The sequence below is a fragment of the Lissotriton vulgaris genome, unplaced genomic scaffold (genome assembly GCF_964263255.1).
Source record: "Lissotriton vulgaris unplaced genomic scaffold, aLisVul1.2 SCAFFOLD_924, whole genome shotgun sequence".
Taxonomy (NCBI): Eukaryota; Metazoa; Chordata; class Amphibia; order Caudata; family Salamandridae; genus Lissotriton; species Lissotriton vulgaris.
Window position 1 is genome coordinate 333,226 of NW_028247319.1, and position 14,732 is coordinate 347,957.

Below are 14,732 nucleotides of genomic sequence, written 5' to 3' on the forward strand. Positions count from 1 at the left end.
AGACTCTTCCCTCCTCTAGCCTCCTTTATCCAATTCAATCAAACTAACAGACTAACATGTCCACAACTCAAATTAACAATTTATATTTCCTGAATACTAATCCATTACAAGTCCTTTGGGTTCCAGAGTAGCGTGCTACTCTCAGAAAAGCGTTTCAATGCTTTGTCAGGAGTAGAAAGTGCTTTATGAATACAATTACAATTAGAGCACAGAGGTCAAGTGGATATTGGATGGCCATTAGGGAGGTCGAATAAATACCAGAGGCTGAAAGGGTTCTAGTAAATTACATTTTAATAAGCCCTACACTTCTCCTGGCAGGTCAGTCTGAACTCTGTTGATCTTTAGTCATGAATTGATTTCATGGAATACAAACGAAGCTGCAGTCTGTCTCCAGGCACATCCTTGAAAGTAGTAAACAGGAACAGATGAGCTCATTGTAGAAGTGAAAACATTAGGTGCCCAGAGATGCCTTGTCCTGCCCTTTCCGCCCCTGCTTTGAGGGACACATTGTGCCAGATTCACAAAGACATTTTGAAGTATGTGACGTAGTTCTCCTGTAGTACACTTTTTACGGGCTCTTTAACCCGTTCCGTGCTCGTGACGGAACCTCTCCGTCACGAGCCTCGGTAGCGCTGTGCTGGTGACGGAGCGGTTCCGTCACGGCCCGCTCGCCGCGCCTGCAAGGCGCGTTCTATTGAGCGGGCGCCATGACGGAACCGCTCCGTCACAAGCACAGCCCACACGAGGCTCGCGACGGAGCGGTTCCGTCACGAGTACGGGAGCGCCGTGCGGGCCCCCTCCACCCTAGCGCTGCGGCGGAATAGCAACTGCAGCTAAGGGGTTATACATTTATGAATGGGAGCAACACACAGCGCGTCCCAGGAATAGTTTACCAGGAAGAGAGAGACGCTATATAGGGGTCTGAGGTTGTCTCCTAATGCCAGGTGAAGTATAGGTGACCCACCCCCCTAGTCCAGCAGAATGCACAAAAGAGGAGGCAGTTCAACTTTGAATATGGAGCCGCATATTGCTACTAAATTAAAGACAATGCACTGCATCCTGGAAGTTGTCACAGAGGTTTATTTTCTTTTTTCAACTAGGACAGTTTGAGTGTACAAACCTTTACCACAGAGTAGTTGTTGTGCTGATTTATCTGTGTGGGTCTTACTTTGAGGAAGTTAGTTGACCACATATATATAAATATAAATGCAAACCTTTCCCTCTTCTATCCCTCCACCATCCTTCTCAATCCAGATAACTGACTAACATGTTCACCACTCATATTACTTTCATGTTTCACAATACTAATTCAACACTAATCCTTTATGGGTTCGGAGAAGCGTGCTACTTGCCCAAAAAGCGCCTTGACGCCTCGTCAGGGTAGTAAGCGCTATATAATGCAATTACAATACAATTCATGTACACTGAGATCTCCCAAGTAGTCCTTCATGGGGACAATGCCCCTGATGGATGATAGTCCTACCTAAGCCATGGCGCACTGGGCCCACAGGCGGAAGACATGTTTTATGAGCAGGGACCGTATTATGGATATTGCTGACGCTGTGCAGACTAGTTTCACTTTATGAACCATCCATTTTATTACTGGAAAAGTACTATACTAGTACTATCTTTTGAACGCAGAGACAGACGGAGGATTTGGGGGCACATGCATCATTGTAGGAATTTGCATTTCCTAAATTGCGAAAATTAAGGAATCGCAATTTAGGAATTGCAAAATCCTATGCATCAAGAAATCCTACATTTTTTTAGGATTTCTTAATTTTCGGAATTTTCGATTCCTTAATTGCGAATCGCAATTAAGGAATGGCATTACATTGATTCCTATGGGCCTAGAGGCCCATAGGAATCAATGCCGTTTTGCATTTCTTTTTTTTGGAATTCGTAATTTGTTGATGCATTGCAAGGGTGCAGAGGGGGGTCCAGAGGACCCCCCCCCCCCTGCACCCCTGTAATGTATTTTAAAGTGCATGTTTCACACACACATGTCCTAAGGACATGTGTGTCTGTAACATGACACTTTCCAAAATGCATTTTTGTGCTTTTTTTAAAGAATTTCGCAAATTAACACGAGGGTCAACCTCGTGTTAATTTGCACTTCCTATTTCAAAATTCGCATTTTAAAACAAATTGATGCATTGCATTTAAGGAATCGCACAAATGCGATTCCTTAAATGCATTCGCATTTTTAGGAAATGCAAATGAATGCGAATTTTGAAAAATTGTTTCATGCATCCCAAAAACGTATTTAGGAAGCGCAAACGGCCGAATTTACCGATTCGCACCGTTTGCACTTCCTAAATAGGTTGATGCATATGCCCCATAGTTTTTTTTGCGGTTAGTTGCTAAGCCACACGTGCACCAGGAGAAACCCCAGGCACCAGCAGAAGTAAAGTAGAGGGCAGGAACGCCGAAGAGCCGGTGGCTGTTCCCATGGATTAATACTCACAAGGGAGACAAAAAGTTGCGGATGCTTCATTGCTGTGCATAGGACTATACCCATGGACATAGAGTCTTATGAAACCAGCTGTCCGCATATGGACAATTAATTCATGTTTTAACCCTGTCCTGAGAAGGCCTAAGAGGAAGATAGGCTGAAACGTGGTCACGTCGACGACATATTTGTGGAGGAGTCAGTGGAGATATAGTGCACTTCCAAATTATTGAGTGTCACACTGTTAATTATAGAAGTAGCGGTTCTGACTTAGAAGTGTGTGTTTAAGACTACCTCCCAGTGGTCTGTTCAGATGTGAATGGAAGCCACTATCTAAAATTATATTATTATTTAGGGTTACTTTGTGTTTTTTGTAGTTTTTTTTGCAGGATTGATGTCTTTGTACAGATTGTGATTATATGTGAAGTGTTGTAATTCATTGATAAGGTGTTATTGGCTATGAGTAGATAATGCATATATGATAAATTCATTGTGAATTATAAAACATAGGGAAGGTAAATTAGAAATACCTTCACCAAATTTAGTGTATTATTTATTCCTTCATACCAACTGTTGTTTACTCCTACTACTGGAAAAGTACTATAGATCAACCATAAATATCTGCAACTATACCTTACGGTGCCCCAACAATGCGGCTACAGGTGATAAACTCTTAATGTAGGTAGCTACATATAATTCGACTTGCGACTGCTCTGTGTCTAGAGCATAGCCTGGGAGCTAAGATTGGCTCCTTTATCACTACTTACCCAGCAACTGTGGTTGTAGTCCGGAATATCGTGGATACAATATTGGGCTCCACAATTCTATGACCCAAATATGATTTACTGTTTTTAACACCACATCTGCATACTTTGACAACATACCACATCAACATACTTTGAGAATATAGTGTTGAGGTACTAAGACGTGCAGTTAGGCATAGAAAACCTAGATACGCTTACCTGCCGATATTTTGTCCACTCGGCATCCTATACTCTGTATTACAAATCTACGCTGGAACTGCTCAGGTCCAGACTAGGAACAAAAAGCTGTCCAGGCAAAAAAAAAATCAAACCAGCCCCACTCCCATCCTTTCCTCTCTCTCTCTCACTTTCCATCTATTTATTTCATGTCAAGACAGGAGGCTAGCATTATGCATACAACTTGTATTTCCCACTTCTGAGCAGCACCATTAAAAGCTCATGAAATTCAATACCATCACAATCAAAGAAGGAATCTTCAGAACCACAAATAGCATGCAACAACCATCTTCTTCCTAATTCGTTTGCTGCTTCTGAGCAGATAAGTATTGTCTTTTTTATTGGTAATATTAAGGGATTTTTTGTATAATGAATGGCTGATTTGGAAGCTATTTATATGATACCCAATTTATGGGTGTATGAATGAGTGCTGTTTAATTGTTTATGAGCGTAATGGGATTTTTTAAGATGAGGAGAAGCTATATATTTTTTTTAAAAATAGGTACAGATAGTTTAATTTTGAAGGTTTTATCATTTTGGCTAAGTTTAAGAGACACTATCCATTTATTAATTCTCTGCCCCTCTCTCTCATGAAGCCCACTGTGATGCTGCAATTAACCTCTAAGAGCAACAGAAAGTGGCAGAGGGGCCAGCGGCTACCCAACCCTTCCAAACCCACCCTCCAGTAGCTCCAGCCCTCGGGAGAAATGTCAAATGGAATACATGACTAGCCTGGACCTGGAATTGCTGGTACAAGAAGAAGTGAGGGTACCCCACCACTGGCCTGCTGCATGCTCCTCTTCAGGCTTGTAGTGATAGTGCCAGGGCTTTGCAGGCCACTACAAATCAGTGTTTAATTTGAGCCAGTGGTTTCTGGTGCTTGGCACCAGCACTTTATTGTCAACACCAGCGCTTGTGACAGTCTGCCACAAGGTGGCGCTTTCTAGCTAATTTAGGAGATGACCACAACAACAGTTAATAATAATAATAATCCACGTTTGTAAAGCACGAACCATCACTTGTTAGGGTCTCTAGGCGCTGGGCGCCATCAGGAAGATTAAGCAAGCTATTGCCCAGAGTCACATGGTGCTGAGCTAATCTGCCACAGGCCCCGGGGATCGAACCATGATCTCCAGATTCCAGAGTCAGTCACCCTGGCCGCTGCGCCACACCTCTCCCTCAATTATTTATAATTAATTATTTATTCAATGTACATTGGCAATGACTATTAACTACCGCCCAAGTCATTCTTATAGCTTTGGGTGCCGTTAGTCTGAATTGTCACACTTGTAGGACTGTGATGGTTAGTAGTTGTGTTGCTATTATTATTGGCAGCATGGCAGGGGCAATGTGTGGTGCAAGCTGCAGTGGCCTTCTGATGAGAGCCTTGGCACTTCTTTTTTTTACAAATTAAGCCTGCTGCAAATGCTCTTAGAAACAGAAGCATGCTGCCAAATGCTAATGGGCTGCCTGCTCTGCCATCCCTCCTCCACACTAATCAGGGTCCCTGGCATCTTGCTTCCCTGAAGCTCCTCCAAGTTTTCTTAACGTTGCCAACCACGCAGAGTCCAACACTGTCCAACAGAATATCCATCAAACAGAGAGTCAAGGGTAAAAATTGAAGCAGTGAAGCCAAGCTTTAGCCTAAAAAGACGTGAGCACAGAAAGCCTTCACTAAAAGCTCTTCATTGGCTGCCAGAGAATGATACAATCAGGTTCTAGGGTTCTGCCCAAGGCTTTAAGTGGGCCGGGTCCTTCCGATGCTCAGCACCCACAGTTCTAAAAAGCAGGTGCTGAGACGGGTCGCTATTCGGCTCTACATTTTTGCCCTCACCCTCCGAGTGAAAAAAACATCTCAACTTGGCAGCAGTACCACCCTTCACTGCCTTTGATGTATCTTTAAAGGGATTGGTTACAGTTCTTTCACAGTCTCATCATTTCAGAAATGAAGCATTTGATCTATTTTATACAAAGATGCCACTGTTGTTGCTTATTTATCTTATGCAACTAACAATCAATGACAAAGCCAATAGCGCTGGCTTGCTGTAGGTGTAATGATACTTGTATTATATATTTGGATGCAAAGACAGAAAGAAGAAACAAGATACCAGTCGGGCGGCACATAATGCGAAGCAAAGATTTTTAATATGCGTGTTTCAAGCCACACCCTTAATTATATCGGCCACGCCTCTTTGAGAGACCCTCCAGTTTTTTCATCCCACTTAAAACCCTATTCCTGCCCCAAGCAAACAGGCACAGTCAATTTCCAGTAGCTAGCTCCACAATATATGCCCATATAAGACTGCAGATCAACAAAAGCATGCGCAGTAGCCAGCCAAAGTTCAGGAAACAGAATCAAAGAGGTAGGGTCTGCAGAGTGTTAGGACCAAGGCTCTGGAACGCTCCCAAACCACAACTGACAGTCAAAACAACCTTCTCTTTAGAAAAATGCACTGAACTGAGTTACTCAGACAAGTATTCACCTTTGATCATTTGTGATCTCTGGGTTGCAATAAAAGGACATGATTACCTATTCGCTGGGACAACAATCTCAGCCCAAAAGATGAAGTAATATTTGGAAGTAAACAAAGATGTGAAAAAACGCAGACTTTTAAAAAAATAGCATAAAAAATGTCATTTACTGAAAAGATAGAAGGAAAATTTGTCACTGCATAACAAAATTAAAAATGTTATGTCTTACAGGACACAGGTAGGTATACTCCCAGCAGAGGCAAGGGGTCATCCTCCAGCTAAAGCAGAGAGGAGAATTTACAGTGAGATGAGGAACAGGGCGGGAGAACCCGTAAGGAGATTTAGGATTTAGGCAAGGGTAGCGTTAAGGAGTAGTACTGGATTTTTAGGGTTCAGGGCACAATAGAATTAAAGGGTAGTAAGGAGTTTTTAGGGTTCAGGGAAGGGTCGCATTAAAGGGTAATTAGTGTTTTTTTTGGAAAGGTAGCTTTAAGGGGTAGTAAGGAGTTTTTAGATTTAAGGGATGGGAAGTGATAGGGGATAGTAAAGGTTTTTTCTGGTTGAGGGAATGGTGGCATTAGCGGGTACAGTGGAGTTTTTCAGGGTTTAGGGATGGGAAGTGTTAAGGGGTAGTACGGGATTGTTGGTGTTAATGGAAGGGTAGCATGAAGGGATAGTAATTATTATTTTGGCTTCAGGGAAAGGTCATGTTAAGGGGTCGTTTTTTAAGGGTCAAGGTTCGGGGATGTTAGCGGTACTAAGGGGTACGTTGAGGGGTAGTGAGAGGGTTTGAGAGTACACTCAGATACATTTAAGAATGTTTGCAAAACAACATTTTATATTCAACATTTTTTGGAATTGTCATAGATAATATTGAAGGATCCAACATTCTTACCTCCACAATTTTACCTCGGTTTTGATGTAGTCGAGATTTTAAAATTCAACTTTATTACGTATATTCAAAGTAATCATCAAATACCGCTCTGATTTAGATTTGGATGACAGTGAAAGGAAGCGCTGAATATGACAGATAATCAACCAAACACTATCAGTAGTTTTTTGGTGCAATATCCCCCAGTAGAGTCTTCTCTGGCTTCCGAATTGCTCCAGAATGAGTATTTTTCATTACCATCTAACTCTAAATCTTGCCCTGAGCTCTCTCCTTCTCTTCCTTATGATCAAAAGCAGGGCCGGACTGGTAGTCGCAGGCGCCGGGCAATTCCCCGGTAGGCTGGAGGGGTGGGGGCCGGTTTTGTGGCTGCGTGGTCCGCTTTTCTTACTGGGAGCCGGTTTTGCAGCAGTGCTGCAGTATCGGCTCCCCGGTAAGAAAAGCGGGAGCAGTGCTTTTTCCCAAGTGGCACTATGACTTATGATGCCATCAGCTGCCCTTGACTTTTCAGCCAATCGCATGCTGCATTGTGGGACTTGTAGTTATGCTTTTAACACTTCCATTATGGGTTCAAACCCAGGAATGCAAAGTGAGGATGGCTAAAGAGCAGGAACTGTCTGAAAGAGTCATACATGACATGAAGCAACGTGTCAGCTATGTTTTTAAAGGATGTATGTCGTTACTACGCATGCTTTTACAACGCATGCCTTTACCACGCAGGTTTTACAACGCAAGTCGTTACAACGACTTGCGTTGGGGGGCGCTGGATAGTGAATAGTTTAATTTACTATTCCAACTCCAGTCCCCGTGGATAGTAAGGAAGGTTGTGGATAGTAAATTAAACTATTCCCTATGCTACAGCGCCCCCCAGCGCAAGTCGTTGTAACGACTTGCGTTGTAAAAGTTGCGTGGTAAAGGTACTGCGTGGTACAAGTTGCGTTGTAAATGCTGTTCCCCGTTTTAAAATATTATTAAGTTTCAATTCGATTTAGAAAAGGCTTGTTTCACAACCAGAAAACCAGAAGTAAACTCTACGCAGATTTTTCGTGAGGGTTCATGTTTACATTCACATCATGCATTAAAATAAGCATTGGAAGGCAAATAATGTTGTCTTTTGTATAGTGGAAAGTTGTATATCGAACTTCCCAACACAGCAAAGTAACAGCATGGATAGCAGCAGAACAACCTTTACTAACACAAAGAATAAGTAAAGGACAGGTGGCAATAATATGAGGAAGATCACACAATTCTCTCACACATACTGGTCAAGTACAACAAAGGTAGTTAGCAAACTAAAGAAAGAGAGAGGGGATTTAAAGGATGTTGTACTCTTCCATAAACATACATAAACATACAAGAAGTACAAAATTCCTGGGAGAAATACCCAAACCTACCATTGCATTGTCATACATTCATTTACTCATTTAGGATGATGAAACTTCACCTACCTAGAAAGATTTGCCTCGTTAATGGTGTTGCACATGTAGGATTGGGAAGGATCCGAGTCATGGGGTCCTAATTTTGGTATGATTATGCCCCCCCATCATGTGACCATTTATGTTAGCCCTTTTTTCAACTTAGACCAACATTGAAATAATGTGTGAGCTAAAATGTTTTGTTTTCTGTTGTCTCCCTACCTCAAGACTAAAAACAGGAGGATCGAGCCATGTAATACATCAACATGTGTCGGCAATCAAATTTGCACCTAGAGGGTCAGGGGCCTTCTTCAAGACAAAAGGTATCCCACATCAAATATGGTGAAACCGTCCCTAGTCCATAGGCCATGTTCTGCAACTGCATTCAACTTATCCCTTGTTTTCTTAAGAAGATGGCGGAACAGCAATGGAAACGCCCCTTTGTAACAGTTCAGATATGCCTTTGGAAGAAACATTTCAAACTTTCCTCCTTGAGAGGAGCTCTACACCCAGAGTAGCAGCAGTGAAAGCTTTCCCCACCTCAAGACACATACATATCAGGCAGCAGAAGTGCAAGCTGTGCTTCTTCACAGAGCTTGGTACAGCTTGGCAATAGCAAAACAAGCTGCCTTCTCTCACAGAAGGCAGATTGTGCAGTCTTCCCTTCCCCGAAGAACAGATCCAGTAGGGTAGACTAGTATATGCTTTCATTGTTCATCGAACTAGGCATGAGTGACATGCGGCTTACAGGCTGCGGAACGAGTGTTTGCTTCATTGAGATGAATGTATAGGGGGAGTGAGTGAATGAATATGAGAATGTTGACACCATTCTCACTTAGGTGATACTCCAAATCAGAAACCCGGAAGTCATTCTGCTGTCACTCCTAGACCTGCTGTTGGCGTTGATTCTTTGGTTTTCCATGTATTGAGACGTAGCAGTTACCTAGTCATCAGAACAGCCCTACCACTTCCTAAGTAACTTCGCCCAAAACAGGCCCATAGTTGCCAGCTTCTTTGATAAGGTTTTGAATGCACACACGCCGGGCGATGTGCGATCCTAGCCTCTGTGGTGCATCGGTTCCAAATGCTGAGGGACACCCCTCCTCTGGGGTGTGCGTCCTCCCTGTTCTAATTTCCAATCGATGCTGGAAGCTATGAGCAGTAATCTGTTTCTTCCCCTTCTAGACCACTCAACGAGGCGTCGCACGATGCCAAGGAGGGCCATTAGAGGGTGAGTCACAGCACTCTGGGAAGCAGGGGTGTCATTGGCTTGTGTAGAAGATAGGCCTTTGATGAATGTGGTCACTGCAGCCTGGCCCTGTGCCTCCGGCACTCAGTGCTTGCAATGTATCTTCTGGTCTGTAAGTGGAGAACACAAAGCGTGCTGGCCATAGATGCCCCAAGCATCTTTCTCTGAATTCACCTGTTTGACAGTGACTAACATGGCTGTAACAATGTTGACCTGACTGGCTATGTTGATGTCCAGTTTCTTACTACAGTGTTCAGTCTGTGATAAGTGCTCCCAAATTTGGCACTAAGGCATTTGAAGAAGAGAATTTTCACCAATATGGTTAAGTGTGGCAGCCAAGAATTACAAGAAAAAAACACAAGTCCCTTAGTCCCACCCTTGACATTTAAGCCACTGGACTACAGACCCTGTTCCCTAAGCTGACATGTTCAATTTTTATCAGACTTATGATTTTTCAGAAAAACTAACAGATATATCAAATGTAGCCACCACTCTAGAGAAGGAAGATGATATGTGCTCAATGTGCCAACTAGGGTGTTCCAGATAATCCTCCTGTTTCTATGAAATGACCCCAGGGTTGAAGTAAAGATGATCTAGGGAGTGGCAGGCATATAAAACTATGGCATATCCTAAGCCAGAATCCGAAAAACACTCAGTGATTGGCTGCAATGTGAGCAGCACCAGGGGGCGAAACAACCAAACCTTCAAAAATACAGACATAGTTGGCTCCACCGATGGGTGCCTTTGCCCAACGAGAAGAATCATCTGGCAGCATGCAGAAACTGGGACCCTCTACACACAGGAGCATCACATTTTCACAACAGTCAAAGAATTCCAGGAGTACTCCTCGGAAGACGCCCCAATTGCAGCTTTTCATGAGTACCCACAAGCATATGTGATTAGAAGAGTGGAATTTTACATGGTCTACAATTACTCATGGCTAATTGATTTTGTGCTTCACTGTGCTGGTTCACCACTGGTCCATTGTGGGTTACGGAGTACATCAAATGTGACTTTATTTGGTTTTTCACAACCTTAAAGTATACATATAAAATAACCATAAATGTAAAAACAAGATAAAATTTCATAAATGACCAAAACTTTACAGTTCCTAAAACACGATCTCTTTCTAGATTCAAAATTTGATCTGTTTCAATAAAGTCTCTACAAGAGTCATAAATTTTACTCCACAACATATTAGAATGTTCGAAGATGCACCCAACCAAATTGTGACCGCCTGCCTACAGGTGCGGATTCCTAAGGCGTTTAGAACTGATTTCAGCATAGTTCTTCTTTCGGCTTTTAGGGTCTCGCAAGTGCACAATAGATGATCCAAACTTTCTGTGTGGTACCCACAGAGGCGGCATGTCTTTTCTTGCTTTTTTACTTTCCAGGTTGGGATTAGGTCCATTGAGCAATGATCGCCCAGTCTATATGCCATGAATTTCATTTTTAGCGATAGCCGGAAGTGAGCTTCTAGATAAAATTGTGGTTTTAGTCTTTTATATGAGTTAATTACTGTCCAGGCATGTCGGCGATTAGCCAAGGTTCTTTTGTCCTTTACCAGGGATAGTGACTTTGCATTTAATTTACAAATTTTGTTGAACGATGCTCGTTCCAACTGGCTGTTCCAAACTTCCTCGATGTTTAGTTCTTCGAGGGCAGTTGGCAAATAGGGTTACGGAGTAGTGTGCTGCTCGCAGACGGGACGCTTCGGCACCCCATCAGGGGTGGCAGGCGCTGTGTAGGTGCAGGCTTTTTTCCCTTCTCTATCCCTCCACTGTCCTTCTCGATTCAGGTGACTGGCTGGCATGTCCACTGCTCAGATTGCTTTCGAATTTTCACTGTACATGTTCACCGCTGGTCCTTTGTGGGTTCCAGGGTGGCATGCTGCTCACCAAGGAGGCGCTTCGGCACCCCATCAGGGTTGGCGGGTGCTATATAAAGGCAAACCTTTTTCTCTCTTCTGTCCCTCCACTATCCTTCTCAATACAAATACCTGACTAACATATCCACCGCACAAATTACTTTCATATTTTCACTATACTATTTCACCACTAATCCGTCATGGGTTCCTGAGTAACATGCTACTCGCCGAAAAAGCGTTTTGATGCCTCGTCAGAGCTAGTAAGCGCTATATATATGCAATTACAATACAATACAATACTACTCCACGGAAGGGACAAACACACAAAGACGAAGTGAAGCCAGCATACGCTGACCAAAGAAAAGCATGGATATGACAGTGATGATGAAGCCAATCAAAGATAAGCAATGAGCCGGCTCTAAGCCCCCTGTAAGTTAACAAAATGTTTCACAAGCTACACAGATGTGCTGGCTCCGGCGAGTCATGAAAAGTCAAAATAATGCAGTAATACTATCACAAAATGTGCCACATTATGCCCAAAACATGTCCTTTTCTTACCACATAATATAGTCAACCCATCCTCGCATGATTCCAGTACTTCTAACTACAAAGTAACAGCGTTGAAATAATAAACTGTTGATGAAATGAGCCTCAGAGGAATAAACCTAGGAAACTCAAAAGCTGTGAGAAGCAGTGCTGGAAAGTAGGGGGAACCAGTCAGATCTTGATACATTAAAGAAACTATGACTTAGAGGCAGGTTTTTTTACTTTACTCAACCCCCTGTGTGAGAGATGTGAATGCACTGTAAGAAGCAAGATATATCTGTGTGTATGAGTAATTACACAAATAATGATTTGAAAGGCACATTTTTTTATTTAATTCTTTTTTTAACGCTCCTCATCCCAGTGTACACAGCACTTTACGTCACACACAGAGGTACAATAAATTATAAAGTGCGTAAATATGTGTCCATAAAATATAACAGAGGCAGTGAGAGTTGTAATGTGTTGGAATCACATATTGTCCACACTTGTAAACAATATATGTTAAGAGTGAATGGTCAGGAGAAACACAACATCAGAATATAAAACGCAACACAATGACTGTGGTTGTCTGTACTAATATGACAATATTACTTCTCAAAGGAACACTTTTATGCAATCTTAGCACGACAACAGATTGAGAAAGGGAACAACAAGGAGTTTAATCCATGACTTACAGTTTGCGTTCAGCTCCTTGATGACTGTAAATAGATCACTGTGCTATATTAGAAGGATTTAAATGAATGAACCGGAAGTAACAAAATGATATCTGTGTCAACGCAGTATCCATCCACTTACCTGTCTGCATAAAATACAAATCTGTAATCTGCATGTCACACAATGTGGTTTGCATCAGGCACATTAACCCACTATGCTACTTTATGAGCCAAAACTGTGACTGGATAAAACACTAAACTCTTCTTACTTTAACCACTCCAGTTCTCTTACCACTGTCATAATCCCCTCAAAAGTGCTGGGCACACAAAGATCCCTGCAGCAGGTGGCTTAACCTTGTAGCACATTTTAAAATGCACCCTCTCTACTCTGTGACCAATTAAGTAAGCTAGAATAGATGTCCTTATTGCCAATTTTATTGCAGCAGATGTTTTTTTAAAGTAAATGTATAAATTGACTGCCTGGCTGCTTTTCAATGTCTGTCCCTCCTTACTCCACCCCATTTCGTCTGCCACACCTTGCCCCCAATTTATGGGTTCTTAAGATTATTTTTCTTACTTTCGCACTCGCACTCTCGCAGACGCCTGCATGCTCTCATGAGGGCGCACGCGCACAGAGACGCCTGCACGTGCGCCCCCGCGCACACACGCACGAGCTCCTTGATCTTTTTATCCCACAGATGCTGCTTAACCCGTCAGTAATTTCTGCCCCCCTGATCCCAGCTCTTTTCCCTGGAATTACATCCCCTCCCCCGCCTTCTGTGAGACCTTGGACAGATACTAGCATGGGGACAGTTAACAATAAATGTATTCTGTTATCTTAAGCTGTATACATAACCCTAAGTAATTCAAAGCAAACTATACATTTTCGGGGAAGTTCAATAATCAGATCAAACATATGTGCCACTGTGTCAAAAGAAAATCAATTCCTCCCTGTCTAACTCAGCCTACTAGTAAGCTCGATGTGGCCCAGCTGAGCATTGGAGGCCCCGCCCCTATCTCGAGAGGATGGTACCCCGACCACGGTTGATGTTTGCCGAGGACGCAGATAAAGAAGTAAGTTAGGGAGGGCATCACTTCCGGCAGACCCGCGCCCCCTCCCCTCCTCGGAGTGAAACATTGGACAGCTCCGTGGGAGATCGTCTTTCTCTGCTTTTAAGGGGGAACCATGAACAGGTCCGTCTGAGACTCCCAGCTACGACCCCACCTTTGATCCTGGACTGAAAGCTGTGAGCAACCCCCCCATCCGAGACCCTGAACTGATTTTTTTTAAATGTAGTTTTATTTATTTTGTGAGACCCTGGAAAGTCCTGTAAGCCCCCCCCCCCCCCAAGTGAAAACCTAATCAGATCTTACAAAGCCCCATCCCACGTCCAGACATCAAAGCCCCAACAAAACAATGTAGCCACATCCTAGGCATATGCAAATAAGCCCCACAACCCTCTTCCATTATGAACACCCCCATATTCTTGGGGGCTGTATCCCAAAATCCCTCACATACTCGCAGAAACGGGGACATTTGTGATTTTAATTAATTAAAAGCATTTTCCCGCGGGAGCGGCGGGCTCAGCCTCCCACCTCTTCCCTCCCAGGACCACCTGTGGGAATCCGCCGGGTCGAGCTCCTAAGGGAGGGTGTATTTTAGAATTCCTCCAGCTGCGCACACCGCCCCCTGCCGGACGCTACCTGCAGTACCCCGCCAGTGAAGAGGAACAGGCGTCCTACCTGGCGTATCGGCTCTTCTGGAAGTCCAGCCGCCTGGACAGGAACATCTGAACCGGTCCATGGGGGTCCAGCCACGGCCCGGGTGGTCCCAGGGGCCAGCCCATCAGCACCAATAACGGGGAGCCCCAGTCCTGCGGGAGGGCCCCACGGGAGCCGGGGGGGTCTCCTCCAGCACCCGGGGACTCAGCGCCGCGCCCGGGGGACTCGCACAACTTCATCCGATCCGGCTTTGTCTGTCACTCAGCACTGGCATGTGGGAGTCAGGCAAGGGGGAGAGGCGGGGGCGGGAGGCGGCGAGGTGGAGAGAGAGGGATAGATGCAACAGAGAGGCAGGAAGGGAGAAAAGAGGGCTAGACAGAGAGCGAACGGGGGTAGAGATAAAGAGAGGGGGGGCTTGAAGGGAGGGGAGAAGGAAAGAGGTCAGGGGAGGGAGCGTGGGAGTGAGGGGTGGACTGGCAGGGGAGGT

The 14,732-nt window shown here is 44.0% G+C and overlaps 1 protein-coding gene across 1 annotated transcript in view; it reads right to left on the minus strand.

Moving 5' to 3' along the window:
* Positions 1-14,484, minus strand: part of MMD2 (monocyte to macrophage differentiation associated 2) — a 247,430-nt gene extending 232,946 nt beyond the window's left edge. Inside the window, exon 1 of the mRNA XM_086949686.1 lies at positions 14,267-14,484. Within this exon, the coding sequence (XP_086805812.1) occupies positions 14,267-14,484 (218 nt within the window). The remainder of the gene's footprint in view (positions 1-14,266) is intronic.
* Between the last annotated feature and the right edge of the window lie 248 nt (positions 14,485-14,732).